This window comes from Watersipora subatra, chromosome 6 (genome assembly GCF_963576615.1).
Source record: "Watersipora subatra chromosome 6, tzWatSuba1.1, whole genome shotgun sequence".
NCBI classification, from domain to species: domain Eukaryota; kingdom Metazoa; phylum Bryozoa; class Gymnolaemata; order Cheilostomatida; family Watersiporidae; genus Watersipora; species Watersipora subatra.
The window spans coordinates 17,770,373-17,786,729 of NC_088713.1; the positions used below are offsets into that span (position 1 = coordinate 17,770,373).

General features: G+C 34.3%; 1 protein-coding gene across 3 annotated transcripts in view; it reads left to right on the forward strand.

Moving 5' to 3' along the window:
- Positions 1 to 719: 719 nt before the first annotated feature.
- LOC137398970 (neutral protease-like) overlaps positions 720 to 16,357 on the forward strand; it is a 48,877-nt gene continuing 33,239 nt past the window's right edge. Inside the window, exons 1-9 of one of the 3 annotated variants that reach the window (XM_068085134.1) lie at positions 720 to 919; positions 7,457 to 7,651; positions 10,844 to 10,954; positions 12,829 to 12,894; positions 13,377 to 13,615; positions 14,072 to 14,290; positions 15,344 to 15,614; positions 15,928 to 16,034; positions 16,142 to 16,228. In XM_068085134.1, the coding sequence (XP_067941235.1) occupies positions 859 to 919; positions 7,457 to 7,651; positions 10,844 to 10,954; positions 12,829 to 12,894; positions 13,377 to 13,615; positions 14,072 to 14,290; positions 15,344 to 15,614; positions 15,928 to 16,034; positions 16,142 to 16,228 (1,356 nt within the window). In that variant the 5' untranslated portion in view covers positions 720 to 858. The remainder of the gene's footprint in view (positions 920 to 7,456; positions 7,652 to 10,843; positions 10,955 to 12,828; positions 12,895 to 13,376; positions 13,616 to 14,071; positions 14,291 to 15,343; positions 15,615 to 15,927; positions 16,035 to 16,141; positions 16,229 to 16,357) is intronic. The other 2 variants (XM_068085132.1, XM_068085135.1) reach the window with 2 other exon arrangements.

The following is a 16,357-nucleotide window of genomic DNA, read 5'->3' on the forward strand; positions in this document are numbered from 1 at the left end:
TCTATTATTTTTAGAGTGAACAAAATAGGTAAAAAAATTGATAACCTTACAATTTTTTGTTCAAAATTATTTTTTTAATTGAGTTACGCCAGGCTTAGGCACTGGAAGAGTTAAATCACTTTTATATGGTGATGTATAAACCAAACTATGGAGTTTGAGCAAATCAAAATCACATCAGATTATTTCACAGCGAAAAAACTTAGAAACCAATGTTTCAAAATACTTGTATTCCCGATTACCGAACACAGTTTATGCTGATGAGCTGTCACACAAAGTGCAATGTGATTTGTAACTTTATGGTTAGCTGGCATGACGTCATCTTATAAGGAAGGTGGTGTTCAAGTTCCGGTTGCAGTTCGAATTGTTCACAGATATCTCCGTATTTGTCTCTCAAATCTGATTGATTCGGTAGAACTACCACTCTCTCCCTTGCATCTCACAAGCGTTACCCACCTGAAATCACTCACGTATGTGTCAGAATTCTATAAATAGCAACACGATTGGCCAGCCAACATGCCATCTCGTTTACGTACAGCCTGCGCCACGCTTTAGCTTCTGATACCCGGTGCGTTGCATGAACTTTGTGGTTAAGGTTGACTAAGCGTCATTTCCTGATTTAAAGCGTTCCTATAGTAGGAGTTACTAAGCTCCGCCTACCTTGTGTGATCATGGCCATTAAATGCTTGGTGCAACCCGCCCAGTCACACGAGTGAAAGCGAGCGAGTGGTGAAGAGTGGATTGGCTTACTGTCTCTTATCTGATAATCTACCAGAGCCTACTTATACTAGCGACTAGAGCGCAAGGAGACTTCAACCACAAGGGCTTCAAAAGCCAACTAAGAATTAAACAGTTATCATAATGGAGATCAAATACATCATCTTTACTGGACTAATATTGTTTTTTACGCAATCATCTTTGGGTAAGTCGATCTTTTATTAGTGAAAACAGAGAGAAGCTCTTGGAATCATTGTTCTCAGAGGTGGTTATTTGCATTTCACCACTTTTTTCTAGTTTTACATTTGGTGAGAAATCATTAAATTGAGGTTAGCTTTTAATGTTTTAATCTAACTTTGCACAGTGAACCAGGATTTAACTGAATAGATTTTCTATATGCTGCATCTGCTAACATAAACAAGGTAATTTGTAATTTAAAGTTGAAGAACTAATTCGAATCTTTGTAATTGATTTAACATAAATCAATTTAATAGTAAGTAGTTAGTTCTACTTCCTATGTTTCCCTTACATAACAAATATGGTGTACTTGATATCTCCTTTTGGCTATGAGAATAGAAATCGTTAATTTACTGTGCTGATTTAAAATATCCACGTAAGTTCGCTTCTCAGCAGACTACTTGTATGAGCTACCGTATGTACAAATTTTAGTTTACAATTTTGCAAGAATTTCCTTTCAAATTGCTTAGTAGATCAAATAACCAAGTTTTATAACAGTTCAACACTTTATGCTGTTCCGTTGATAATTTTAATGTGATTTCACAGTTAAGTTTTGGTTATCATTTTTCTCGTGCTGTGATTGTAAAGCAGGTGTAGATGGCTGAGACAGAATGTGTGTAAAGCTGTCAGTTGTTACAAGCAATAAATTCTATTGTATAGCGCATCTGCTTTTGATTTAAGCATGTTGTTGACAGCATTATAGCGGATACACCCTATTTGTTGTTGAAGCATGGGCAAAATTGCGTAAGAAACCTTTCGTAAGAGGTTCCATGGATTTTGTAGCCAAGCTAAATCTAGTATGAGTTGCAAACTTTGAATCTACAAGGTTTTTGAAATGACAGGATGCCATAATTTCTAACAACTTCCAGTTGATTTAGTATATGCATTTCAATAGCATACCAAAATACCAGAGCACTAGCAAATATCTTTAGAACTCAGGTATTTCGCGAGTTAGTAATCTCATTGATCGTGCCTTTTATCCTTTTTGCTTCTTTTACCTTTTTGACCTTTGTATCTTTTTAGCTCTAACTAACTACATGAGCAACAAACCACTAGTAAAAATTTGAATGGCTGGGCCTAAAGTTGTCTGTAGTACAAAATTCTACCTTTTTTTAATCACTAACTTGTTAAGTAAAATTAGATAGACCTCGATTTATACCATACAGAATTGTGCTTTATAATGCTACAAGATATTATTACTGTTATGTTCTTATCTTTAATAGCATCAATACTGTTCCTATTAGATTCCAACTCTTTTGTAACTAATTTACTTGAGCAAACTAACTTTGAGAAAAATAATTTTCTCATCTTGCTATGAAAAATCTATTTTTGATTTTTAGGATTCCAATTATTGTGAAAAGTATATATTAAAAAATTATTCATTTATTTAGCTCATCAATTTTAACTGGTATCAATAACCATTTGCTGGTAATTTTGCGAATTCTGTTGCATGCCATTTTTGGTGTTGATACATTATTGGTTACAAGTCTGGTCTGGATGGCAAATATAATTTCAATTATCAGTAATGTTATATAACAATGTTTGATAAGCCCATTCCAATAATACTGAGAAACTAATAATAGATGTGAACAGCAAGCACCTGCATTGTCTATCAGTGTGTCAACATTGGGACTGCTAACTACCTGATAACTCTCAGCCAAATCATAATAACAGACTCTGTCTAAGGTTGGAATGTAACATAAATTACACAACCTTATTGTGCTGATGTGAAAACAGCAGGAAAGTGTTAGTTATATTCTTTGTTGTTCCACAATTGATTGTAATGAAATCTAGACAAAGAGTTATCTGTTAGAATCAAACCATTTTAACAAAATAAATTTGTCCGTGAAACTGGATTAAAGATGAACTTGCAGAAAATTTTAGTAGATTTTAGCAGAAAGTATCAGTATTTTTCTATTATTTGCAATTTTTTTATGATTGAGGTGATCTGGTTGACAGAAAAAAAATACATGTTACTATAATACAAAATAAATTATGGAACAAAAATAAACAATACTAATTTCAAAATATCGTTGCTATAGCTGCCACAGGCTAATTCGTTCAAGTTGCAGTTTTACTCACCTCTACTCTGTCGATCTGCAGCTATAGACATCATCATCACTCTATTTGTAAATCTGATTGTTTTAACCTCAATCAAGCTTCGTCAGATTTTAATCTTGAAACATCCTGACAGTTAGATAATCTCAAACGTCAAAAAAATCCTCAAATGATAGAAAAACGCTTATACTTTTTGATGGAGAATGAATCTAGTAACTCTTTGTGCAAGTTCGTTTTTAAAGTGGTTCGATGTTAAAATAAAACTAGCTTTGGTTTGACATTTTTTTCTGCTACTCAGTTGTCAGTCAGAACTGATCAGTCTTCTCTGTTCTGCTCTACGTGCTCTCACATTAGAGACTAAAGCATTATAGCCATTGTAGATATATTAATTCTTTCTGTGGTTTAGAGATTTATGTTTTTTTATAATCCACCAGGATAGAGCTCAGCCCATGTTACTCATCATTTTTTTGCTACAGACTCCTTGGACTTTTAAAGGTGAAATTGCACAAAATTTTAGTACATTTTGTTAAAAAGTATCAATATCTTTCTATTATTTGCTATTTTTTATGTTTGAAGTGATCTGACTGCCAGGATGTTTTAAAATTAGAATGTAAAAAACTTGATCACTGTTGATACGCTCAGAAAAAATGACGACGCTAGTTGCTATTGTTGCTATAGTTGATATTAGCTATTTGTTCGAGTTACAGAGTTCCGAGTATCTATTCTATCTGTCTCTTTACTACTATAAACATCATAATCCCACCTTCGCTTGATCTGAGACTTTTAACCACAATCAACCTTTGTTGATTTTTATCTTGAAACATCCGGGCAATCAGATCACTTCAAACATCATAAACAATCGTTAATAATGGAAAAATACCGATACTTTTTCATAAAATCTGCTGAAATTTTGTGCAAATTGATCTTCAATCTATTTACAATGCAAAACTAGACTTTTATATTTATACACAGATTTGCTTCAAAATATGTCTCAAGATTGCTTGCAGTTTTTTAGTTTAGTTTGAACTGAGTATTGGTTAAATAAATCACCGATTCTTGTATAAGGAGGCCTGTTTTCTCATGAAAACTACCAACTAACACAGAGATTTTAGTTTATTCCTGTTTAATAACTCACAAAATTCCATGAAAGTGTTGCAATTCTAACTCGTTTTCCTTTGTTCAAATTTCACTTGAAACCAATTTGTAAATAACAAAATGACACAACCAGTAATGTCATACTGTTTCTACATCAGCACCATGAAATAGCATAGCCGACATGCTGACATGCTCATCATTCAAAATGAGATTTCAGCTGGTGACGAAATAGGGATTATAACTGCCTACGCTAGTTTCAACTATTAGACTACTGAACCTTAGTCAAACCTGGGGACGGTACTAAAGACCTCATCAGCCGTACAAACATCATAGATACTTGCGCAATATACTTGGTCTGGTAGGAGCTGACATCCTGATAGCTGTTGTTGCTCTGGCTAACCACATGAACTGCGTCAGCAATCAGCTTGTGGTGAAAGTGGCCTTAAAAAGCTTCGTTGCTGACCTAGTTTGATGGTGTTGTTCTATAGGTTATACTAACAGTTACTAGTGAGAAGAACTTGACTATTCTGTCTTTTCTGCCCAGGCACTAAAGACACTGACCTTATGTGACCTCTGCTATTGACCTTGCCTTGTCAAGTGCATCCGTCGTTTAGATTATTTATTGAACAATTGATTGCGGTAGAACCACCGTTAAAACTTTGAAACTAACAATTTACAAAAAGAAACTGGTAAAATATTTGTGCTACTGATATGTGATTTTAAATATGCTAAACTTTAAAGCTATCAAACTTATAAAAAGATTTGTAGAGATGGTTCAAAAAATTTATTTAAAATTATTTTTTTTGTCAGACCCGACAGCTGTAAAAAGCAATTTTGTATCTTTTGCTCGCATTTCCACATTGGATTGATGTTAACAACTTTTAGCTGTGCAGGTTCTGCCATAATATACCAGAATTTTTGGTTGATAAACCTGGTTGATAAATTCAAGGATGCTATGAACAAGGCTTGAATCATTGAGCAGCACATTTCCGATTTTATAGGGTCATACTTAGCTTTTCACAACATATATATTGGTTTCCAAGTTGGAGGGAGCATAGATTGTGTAAAGTAACTTTATTGTCATATATGGATCACAGTCTAAGATTAAAATTATAGCAAATATTGATTTTAATACTGATAATTTTGTAACGTTTTGAAACGTTTGACCATTTTAGAAAGTGGTGATTACTCCATCTTTGTGGCGGCATATTATTCAGTTACCTTCTTCAAATGTTAGCGTTGCGCATTTTGCTTTTCTTCTGAATAACAATCCTTCCCTTTCATCATCTAGTGACATGTTTAGGTAAATAAATTGATCATTACGTTAGACACTCAAATGAAGCTGATTGGCTTATTTGTGAAAAGCGCGTCCTATATTGGGTACAAATATAGCTTGAAAAGGAAATGCGAAATTCCTTGTCTACTCATTGAAGGAACTTCTTTTGGCAAGGACTTGAAATTACTCTTAAATAATGGAAGTGTTTAGCACATATCTGACAGGCTTACATCATAAATTATAACCTTGTATTGATAGTTGTTATAAATTTATATCTTCCTTGGCAACTGTATTTAGTATAGCTACAAATTAAGTCACATTTTAATCAACTGCATAGCTCAGAACTTTGCTATTTACCTCGCTTTTCCCCCTCCGACTGGTGAAAGCAATTTTATACCTTGTTTTGAGTGAAACAAAAATGCTCAAAACTTGAGGAAAAGCAGGCATATTCAGAATATATGAAAATAATATGTTATTGGAAAGTCATTCTAATAAGAGTCTAATGTTTTCACACAGCTGCAACATATAAACAATAACTAACTTTCTGGTCGGTGACTTTAGTTATGCCCCTTGTGAGCTATTATCTGATTGAAGCCCGTTTCCTTGTGAGTGAGTAAAATACGGTATATCATACCCAGGGTTGATGGCATTACGCTAATTATTGTGTATGTATAGAAGAGATGAAAATGCGCATTCACATAGCAAAGTTGCTGAAAACAGAAAAAAAAAGTTTTCAATGCTCTTTTCAAGAGATTCGGATAACCGGCCTTTACTACTGAATCTTTGACCTCCCTAACAACAGCTCGCATCCCTAATAGGGAAGCAATGACATAGCTTAAGAGCCTGTTGGTCACCTGTGATGGTCGGAAAATGTTGCAGAAGTTCTTTGCACAATTTGGTAGAAAATATGGTCGCATGGTCAAATTATGACTAGAGGATTAGACCAAGCTGAAACGAAACTGTAAAGTAGCGAGCATCTATATTTGATTAGGGCTTCCTGGTAAAACCCGCAGTGTTTGCCATAAACTAGTGCTACATGAAAAGTTTTACTTTGAGCCTTTTATTGGCCTTTAATTTAACCATCATGAGTTGAGTACATCATCAAAATAAAGGGATTCCAGCCTACGGCCATTTTTTTAACTGTTTGTTTTTGAGGTTTTAAGAGCTGGTAATCACATTTCCACATACTTTGCACCTACAACACAGCAGAGTAAGTTGTGGTGAACCTTTTGATACCAAATAACTATAATATGAATTTTGTTGCAAGTCAACATTTAAAAGCTAAAGATGTAATGTCCAAGTTGTATCGCAGAGAATATTAGAATCCAAAATCTAACAATTATTTAATATGCTCTGAAATATTTCTAGGAGTCTCTGTGTAAGACAAATATGTACAGATATTGAGTAAGGGTAGTGCTAATTGGTAAAAGCTGAAGCTAAATTTGCTTTTATTGATTCATAAATTTATTCACCTCGTGTAAAAGTTCTACTAGGCCTACTGACTCTAAAGTAGATACAGGCAGGAAACTTTTAATTGCTTTCTTAGTTCTTATTTTAACTATTTTTTCGCAAAAATATCTCAATTTAGGCACTGGCGGAGTAATGCATACAGTGCTCCAGCTTTCAAAGAGAAAGCAATTCATTACACGCTCATAGAAGTATAAAGACTCATCATAAATGTCGCTTCATAGAAGTATGGGACAAGGTACAGATTCTAAGGCTATAGTACTTAAAAAAGGTTTATTTTATGCCAAGTGCTTTATTATACAATAACACATGCATATGTTACTTCACGTTCATAATTGATCTAAGAATTAATTTTTTGACGATGTATTGTACAGCAAAGATACTAGCAAAGTTGTTTTTAGCTAAAACCCACGCATTATGTTCTAAGTTCATTTCATTTTCTAATTTAAATAAATTTTATCCTAGTAGCAGAAACAAATGTATTACAAAGAAAATTATAGCTGTAGCATTTATATAAATTAATAGCTGTATAAAACCATTTTGGTTTATACAGCTATAAACATAAATTTAAACTCAACTGAAGCTCTAATTGCTGCTGTTTAACTGCAGTGGAGGCAGCACGCCGTGGCACAAGAAGACCAGGCAGAAACAATGCTCAGCAACAGCAGAGAACTACTGCACCGGATAACGCCAACCAGCAGAGCAACATGAATATCGGTGGACTTTCAGATGCAATTATGAACGCCCTTCGACCAACAATCAATGACATGGCTTCTGGTGTCTCCAGGAATAGAAACAACCGAGGTGAGTTAGATATCTATTTTTCTAGCAGAGTCTGTTGGTAAATTTTTTTACACTGTATGGGAAACAAGTTTCTAAATATGCTAATACAATCAAGTAAATGACATCACTGGAGATTGAAATAATGTAGGCACTGTTTTACGTTTTAATAACAATTATATCATTATATCCTGACACCCCTATGCTCTGATATTAGCCTTAGCTCATCTCCTTAATTCACCACTGTTTTAATTTTTTTAGTTTTATAAGATACAGCCCTTAAATTTTAATTTTCTAAACCGTAACATTTAATACCTTTTTGTTTATCTATATATAAATATCAGAGTTTGTCTGTAGTTCGGTTTGTCCGGCAATAGCTATTAAAATATTGAAATTTGATTTTGAGTTGATCTCAGACCCTCTCATTCGCCGATCCAATCCCTTACCAATTAGGCCACACGAGCTTGATAGATTCATTAAGCGATATATGTCGCTATGTGGGTGCACATATTCTACCGCTCTCCATTACGACGCAACATCACAGACAGCTCAGCGTAAGTTCATGCATGCTCAACCGTTAGAGCAAGTAGTTGGCTGTTATTAGAAAGCTTACTCAATCTAGCTATTGGCAATGTACCAGACTAATAGCAAGTGGCAGACAACTTCATTATCTCTCATTGTTTATAAGCTGATTTATACTACCCGTGCAATGCTGGGAATTTTGCTAGTTTAGACATATTTTTGAATGCAAATATTGCAAAGAATTCTGATTGCCAACTTTTTCATTTAGCCAAAAGTCAGCCGTGTTTTGCCAGATTGGTTTAAGTTAAATTATTTATTATACTCTGTTATTACTAATAGGAAAAAATATTTTATTTGTTATCTAAACCTTTGGGTAATTCTGTTTAGAAGAAGAGACATTTTACCTCACTAACTCAAAACAGGCTAAAGCTAAATCTTCAATCATAGTAAGGTTGCTAACATTTCTCATTTTGAGTATAAAATGATGCGAAAAATACAAAGCTTGTTAGCCTCTCTTATAGGCGGACCTCATTAGCTGTAGATCAGCTACAGGACTGCAGAAGAACTCGTACAACTAGTGGGCTAGTGGAACAAGGAAAATACAATTAATTTAACAAGTTCTCGCACTGGGATTATTATACTCCATCTGTTTGTAGCTTTTGACATAAGAAATATTGTGTACATAGTAAGAAGTTAGCTATTTTTAATATACAATTATTATAATATAGAGTAACATAATATAGCAAGAATGTATTACATTGTAATATACTGTGATAAAACATAGCATGGCGGTGTATAGTGCAATATATTATAGAGTATAGCAAAATATAATACATTGTAATGTAATATTTTGTATTATAATGTACTAGAATGTCATATTCTATCATATGTAATAGGCTTGCTTTAGTACAATATAAAATGATATAATATACTATATTATAGTATAATATTATTTATTATATTATAATCTCGTACAATATCATATATAATAATATATTATGATCTAACATAGAATAATATAATTTATTATAATAAAATATGGTTTAATAAAGTAATTATACCGCTATATAATATATTATAATGTTGTACAATGGAATACAATAAGATACAATACAACATATACACTATAAAATAATATAGCATAAAAGACAATTAAGTAAACCATATTGTATATTATGCTTGTATATTGTAATCATATATAGCCATTCATTGAATTAGTAAATCAGACTGTCACCTAATTAGAAAATGATGACTTATGGTGTAAGATATGCAGGAGGTGAAAAAATGTTTAAGAGGGCCTCAACTAAAGACGGCTATTTTTCAGTTTTGAAATGTCAAGTTGTTATATCTATCCAGCAACCAAGCTATTTAAAAGTTTTAGTCACTAGCTGTTTGGTTGCTTGGCTGAACTGTTTAGTAAAGATAAATATAACTAACCTTTTCTACATTCATGCTAGCCAGCAACAGATAATGTTTTTCATATACTTTTTGGGTTTTCTGTACATCAACCAGCCATAACGAGCGATTGTATTGCATTAACCAACCAGGTTCAGGTTTTTTTTTCATGTGACCCTTAAAATGCTACCAATGTTTCAAATCATTGTTTTCTCCCATACAAAGCTAATGGGTGAATGTTTTTTTCTGACTCAACACAGCTTTTAATGTGGATGAATGCATTGTTAAGCTCTGTTTGTCCTGTGAGTTGGCCGTTGCGGATTTTTAAAAGGACTACCATGGTCGCAGTTGATTGCGTCTGCACTTTGTGTACCAGACTATACCATCAGGCCTCATTCCACTGTATCACCTTATCACCGACTTCCTTAATATTGTGGTGTGATTCATCTTACTTAAAGTTTGTCCACGTTTCGTAACACTCTCTTCATCTCCCTGCCTCACACAACTCATAAATAATGAAGTTCTTTAAGACCTTTAAATGAGCGAAAACTTCCATTTGCATGAATTAAATTTTAATATCGCATTTTAATGTTTAATTAGCACCCATGGTTCAAAGGTTAATACTTGTCTTGTGATCAGTAAGTCAGTGGTTCAACTCACGCAAGAAGTGTTGGTAGTGTTAGAAAGGGCATCCAACCACAATTGCTCCTGTGCTATATCAGCAAAATATTTGTAGATCTCTAGTCCGGCTTGAAAAAACCTAAGGAGGGACATTCTCACAGGGTTATCAGACTATAAACAATGTGCCAGTCTTTATTTTGGTCTAGCTTTCGTGCTTGACTGATTAATTTTGCTTATAAAGTGTCCTTATTCAAACAGTGAGTGAGAGATGTTAGTGCAGTGAGAGATTGTTAGGCGCAATAATTATTTGCTGAATTATTCCAAAAAGCCAAAAGGTGGTCAATTAACAAAAAGGGGTTGCTTTGATAGATTACAAAGCTAGATGTCATGGGTTCGAAGCCCCTACATGACAACATGTTTTTCTTACCTCCAACTTTGGCTCCAACAACTTCCAATCGTTTGGCTTTGAACAGAGTGTAGTACATACAGTATAGTAAAGACTAGCTTTTAGATCATATCTACTTGGTTATTAGGGCAAAGATATGCGTTCTTTTGCTATTCTACTATCATATTCTTGGGACATGTTTGTGAAACAAGTTAATCCTGCTTATCTCTTTGAAGGGAGTCTGGTTCAATGAGTGCAATCGTTTTGGATATATTTATTAAAAACATTTGTAGGAAATGCAAACGGAAGGCAGCAGAACACAATGCCAGAAGAGCCCGCAGAGGTCAACCTTACTCTATCTGAAATTATCGAGCAATACCCTTGGATTGAAAACCCTGAATCCGGTAAGAGATATAGACCATAACCTTATGCCAACTAAAGGAGTACAATGGCATCTAATAATACCTTGTGGTGTTATCTTTCATGCTATGATTTGAGACTTAAAACTCATTTGAAGTAAATTGAGTGCTCAATCTGATGCAATATAGGCCAGTAAACATTATTAGAATAATTCTTTCGTGTTCTTACAATCCTTGGCTAAGTCTTGTTTTGACATGCCATCTTTGACTGCGTTTGTTATTGTAAGGCCAGTGCAACGTACTATTAATGAGCGTTTGTTCTTTTGTATGATTCTGTGATTCATTGTATAATGCAATCTTAATTCAATCGACGTCATGCCATTTATCACAGTAGGATTGGATGTAAATGTTTTTGTATTTTCCGAAGCGTCAGATATTTCTTCTGCAAATAATAATATTTGGCATGTTTGCTTTTTTGTTTTTGCATTGCCTTCAGAGTTTAGTAAAAGTAAAAAATGGAACGAAACTTAACTCATTCGCACCCAGGCGCGAGTTAACTCGCATAGTTATAACGTTGCTATGCACCCAACGCGAGTTAACTCGCTTCTGAAATTTACCAACTCCTTGCATCGTTGTTTTTAAACTATAAAAGAATATTTTTAATTAGTTAGAAAGAAAAATTTCCGGCCAATCAGACAAAATTTAAAATTTGCCTCTATGACGTCTCCAGCAAAAGTTATAACCAAATTAGTACAGCCATCTCAGTTTCTACCACAACCGGAAATCATCATGCCGACTTGAAATTTTATCGTTCGGGATAATTTTTTTTCTACTCCAGAAGTAAATATGCAGATTCAAAAGTGGTAAGACATTGAAAGACTGCATAAATCAAATCAAAACATTTTTTAGTGTTTCAAAGTTTTTATTAACTTTTAATTTTGCCAATTTGAATCGTTATGCTAGAATAAAAATGCACTCTTCACGCTGCCAGCCGTAGTCGGACTAACGTTATCTTTCAGTTTCGATAGGATCATATTGATTCTTAGAGCTATCTATGAAGTCCGGAAAGTCAAGAACAGAGCTATTGAACATATTTGTATTTTTTGAAACATTTTCATGATGTTTTATTTGAGTTATATTGGCATATAGATTTGCTATGATTTTGTTTGAAGGATGATGCTCGTGGGTAAAAGTTTGAAGTTAGAGTTTCATGATTTTCATGTTCATGACTAACTGCATATGTATAAATAATAATCATAAATATGTATTGTCTGTAATAAATGAGTAATTTCAGTCAAACTTTGTATATTTTGTAATTTTTATGGTGCAAATCTAACTTTGTTTCAGCAAATGACAATTTTTTCAAAATTGGAAATTTCCTGAAACTACCTTCTTTGAGGCACGGATCTACATAAAAGGGATACAAGGTGTCTATATGAATGTAATATATTTTGAAAGAAAAGACTTGGTTGGTTCTTTTGAAATTTTATTGAATAAATTATGTCAAGTCTGTCTCCTGTAGTAGTAATTTGAGTTACGACAATTTTCTGAAAAATTAGCGGTATCTGGGGCTAATCGCCTAGAAATTCGTCGGGTGCGAATGAGTTAAAAGATATCGAGCATGGTGTAGTGAGAAAGAAGCTGTTCTAGCCCCATTGCTGAGCAACGCATTTAAAAAAACTCATGTGCGTTTTGACTGCAAGCAAGTTTTGTCGGTTTTTATCTTAAAAAACTCTGGCATTCAGATCACCTCAAGTATCAAAAACCCTCACAAATGATAGAACCATACTTATACAGTTTGATAAAATATTCTCAAAGTTTTTGTGTGATTTCATCTTTAAGATGTTGGTAGCAGCCAATAAACAACATAAAGCCATCAGTTTACAAGAACTAACCAATCAAATGATTCTCTTATTCAGTTGTACGCGCCACTCACAGCAGCCAATATGGCCCCAACTCATTTCACGAGGAATACAACGTTATAGGTGATTTTAGTTAGCTTGTCGTCCAGCCCTGTCTAGGTGGTAGATTCTCCATTCCTCATAGTCAATGAACCTCTTGTGCTATCATGTAGCCTGTGTGTGTCTTTGGAGCCTCATTCTCTTTCAGATAAATGCGCAGAACTGGTTGCACATTTCAGTGTTTACTAACCAATTATTAGTTATCTTCCCTTTTAACATCTGTTGTGTGTTCCCTCCCTTGTCCTTTTTGTACTTGACAGCTTTTTTGTTGCTTGACAAATAAGCAAGCTTTATACAGTCAAAATTGTTTGTTTAGCTATTTTGTCTAATTTCAGTTGGAACTTATTCACATGTTTTTACCACATGTTTTATCCAATTCTATTAAAGTTATTATCAGGTAACATTTGGTTAAATACATTAAAATTAATGTAATAAATACGCCTATTTAACTGAGCATATCAAATTTTTAAAAGCCATTATTCTAATAGTATATATCACTTCTGCAGTTGTGGAAACAAGCAGCGGGAGCTCACGTTCCGGCCCAGACTCTGGCAATGGAGGCAATAACCCATCGCCAACTAATGAAATGCCAGGGCCAAATTCTCGACCTAATAGAAACAGAAATGATGGGAAAACAAGGTTCAACAACCCTCAATATCTAAGAGACCAGCTTGAAGGGTTGAACAGAGATAATTACAACTTCAGAGTGACTCAGGGAGTGAAAACTGCTGATGGAAATTACAAGGTTAGTAAAACTGAATCGCATCTACAGAAATACTTTCTTATATATTGTTAATATTTGAAAAATATTCAAGAAAATATAAAATATTATATTTTATATATAATACCTAATATTTTGAAATATTTAGTTACTCAAAATATTTTAGAATCAGAACTCTGTCAGGTTTTTTCTTGCACCACAATTGTCTACTATGGCTTATAAGTTGATGATTGAGCATTCTAAAAGTGTGTTTCTGTTAGCATCAAAACATTATTTCTTTGCCTTTCTTAGAACTTGTTTAGTTTAAAATGCTAAATAGCTAACTTAATATTTATTTTTGCATTTACTATTCATGTAGTCACTGTTCCTTATATTCGCGTATGGAACAGAACTAAACTGCCACAAAAACAACAATTCCAGCTGAAACTCATCCAATTTATGTATAAAAAAGCACAAATTAAACATAGATACTGGCTTTAGGTAAAACTTCTACAAGACTGGAGAAATCTCCCAATATATGGAACATCTCTTGTGTTGGAACAAGAAAGAGATACCAACCTAATTCTGGAGAGTGCAGATGGAGAGTTTTTGAGCGGAATAGAAGATGATATTACCTCTGAAGTGCCAGCACTATCCAAAGATCAAGCGTTACAAAGAGCGGTAGCCTTCAATCAGGATCAAGGAAAACCTATCAAAAACGTAAGATAACAATAGATTGACGAGAGTTTGAAATGATTGAGCTGATATCATTTTGCATACCAATCGGTTTTTTGGGTTATGTTTTAACATAGTTTTTTTCAAGAATTTGATGATACATGTAAGTGCAATGGTTTACAAGTAGCACATCTAAAGCTGAAGGTGAACTGAAGGTCAACACAAGTTTTTGAGTGATTTCATCTCACTGCCAGCAAAAGATTTAAATTTTAAAGTGTAACATGCATTCATATGAATAGAAAAGAGTTGTGACTCCTGGGCATAGATTAACTTTTGAGCTGAAGTTTATGCATGATAAATGCCTAAAAGCAAGATTAACTTTTCCACTACGAAATGCTTTTATAACTGCTCGCGCATATCATTCATTCCATCAAAAAGTCTTTATAATGGCTCGCCTTATCGTGCCAATACAAAAACATTGATCATGAATCACAGAATTAACTTATTCACCCAAAGTTTTGCCACAATACATTTAGGATACTGGGCTATAATTTTGCCAAAAAATGAGCCAGTTAGTTTTCTTTTTCCTCAGAGCTTACAGCATAATATCGCGGTTTCTATTTTTTAATCTTTGGTTTAAGGTGAATAAAGATAAACATTGTAAACAGCGACTTCAACATATTTCTGCTAGTAAAACGCTTCAACCATGTACCTCAGATATTTCTGTTAACTATAGTTCTATATTAAAGAATGGGGGTCTGCGTTATTTCTTCGCAACCGGTTTCACTAAACTAAAAAATATTAAACGAGGCTATTGTTTGTCAAACGCCTTAATTTTTGTGCAGAATTTTTGCTGATTCCAAAAACATTATATAAAAGCTATATGGGGGCAACTTTATCTTTTACAACAAAAATACCAAGTGTAGGTAAGCAAACATTTTTTGGCTTGAACCAACTCCCTTCTTGCAAGCAAAAATTCCATAGAGAAAGAAGTAACCAACAAAGAACTTAAAAGTGGTATATTTGTCATATTTAAAATTCCATCTTATTATTTTCAGTCTTTATACAGTACTTTTTCACTATCAATCTTCTTTCTAGCCAAAGGCGAAGCTTATAGTTGACACTATTGGAGAGAAAGCAGTTCTGGCGTACCTAATTGACTACTTTGTTCCTTCCACGGAAGAACCAAATGATCCAATCACCGTTATGCCCACAGCCAGGCCAACACAGCCCATTACTGATGCTCCCACTACAAACTTCTTTACATCAACCAGCCGTTGGCAGGGTCGCTCTCGTCGTAGACGCTGCCGCAACCAGAGGCGACGAGGCCGTGGTAGCTACCGAGCATGCATGAACCGGGCAGCAGCCAGTAAGTCACGATTAAAAACTAGGAGGCTAAAACTAAGTTAGAGGAATATGATACCACTTTTATAAAGAAGGATATAAGTAGTTATTCTTCACTCGCTTCACCTCCATAAATCCTTTCCTTCGCTGCCTGTTTGCTTGGCTTTTGTGTAGAATTCTGTGTGAGTAGTTAGTAACAGTCAAAAGTAGTTTGACTGTTGCCAGCCTCTGCTTTACTATCTGTATGCCTCCCACCATTCCTTGCCTTTAGCGATAGTTCCCTGGAATGCTTAGTGCTGCCTAGATGCTTGCCTCTGACCATTTCACGGTCCTTTTAGCTACAACTAATCAGCCAAGTGTTACTCCCGAACTTGCACCCACTGTCGAGATTTCTCTGCAGGATCACAAAAGACCTTTTCTACTGATGAAGGCCAATACAGGAGAGGTAGGAGTGTTTTTGATTATTGTGATGTCAGAAGAAGACAGCATGCAGTTTAATACCATTGTGAATATGATATGATAACTATCTAGCTGAAAACATTGTTTTTTTAGGTTTACAGATCTTGGAATGGTCTGAGTGGTTATATCAGACCTAGTCGAGTGGCACTTAGAACAGGCAATCCTGTCTACGCTTTCAAGGTAGGTAAAGCTTTATAATCACTAGACAAGTGAAGCTATAAGAATCGCTCTGATATCTACCATCTTTAATTCTTCATCAATCTAGGTTACAAGCGCATTACTGGGGTTTAAACTAGAATTAATCACCAC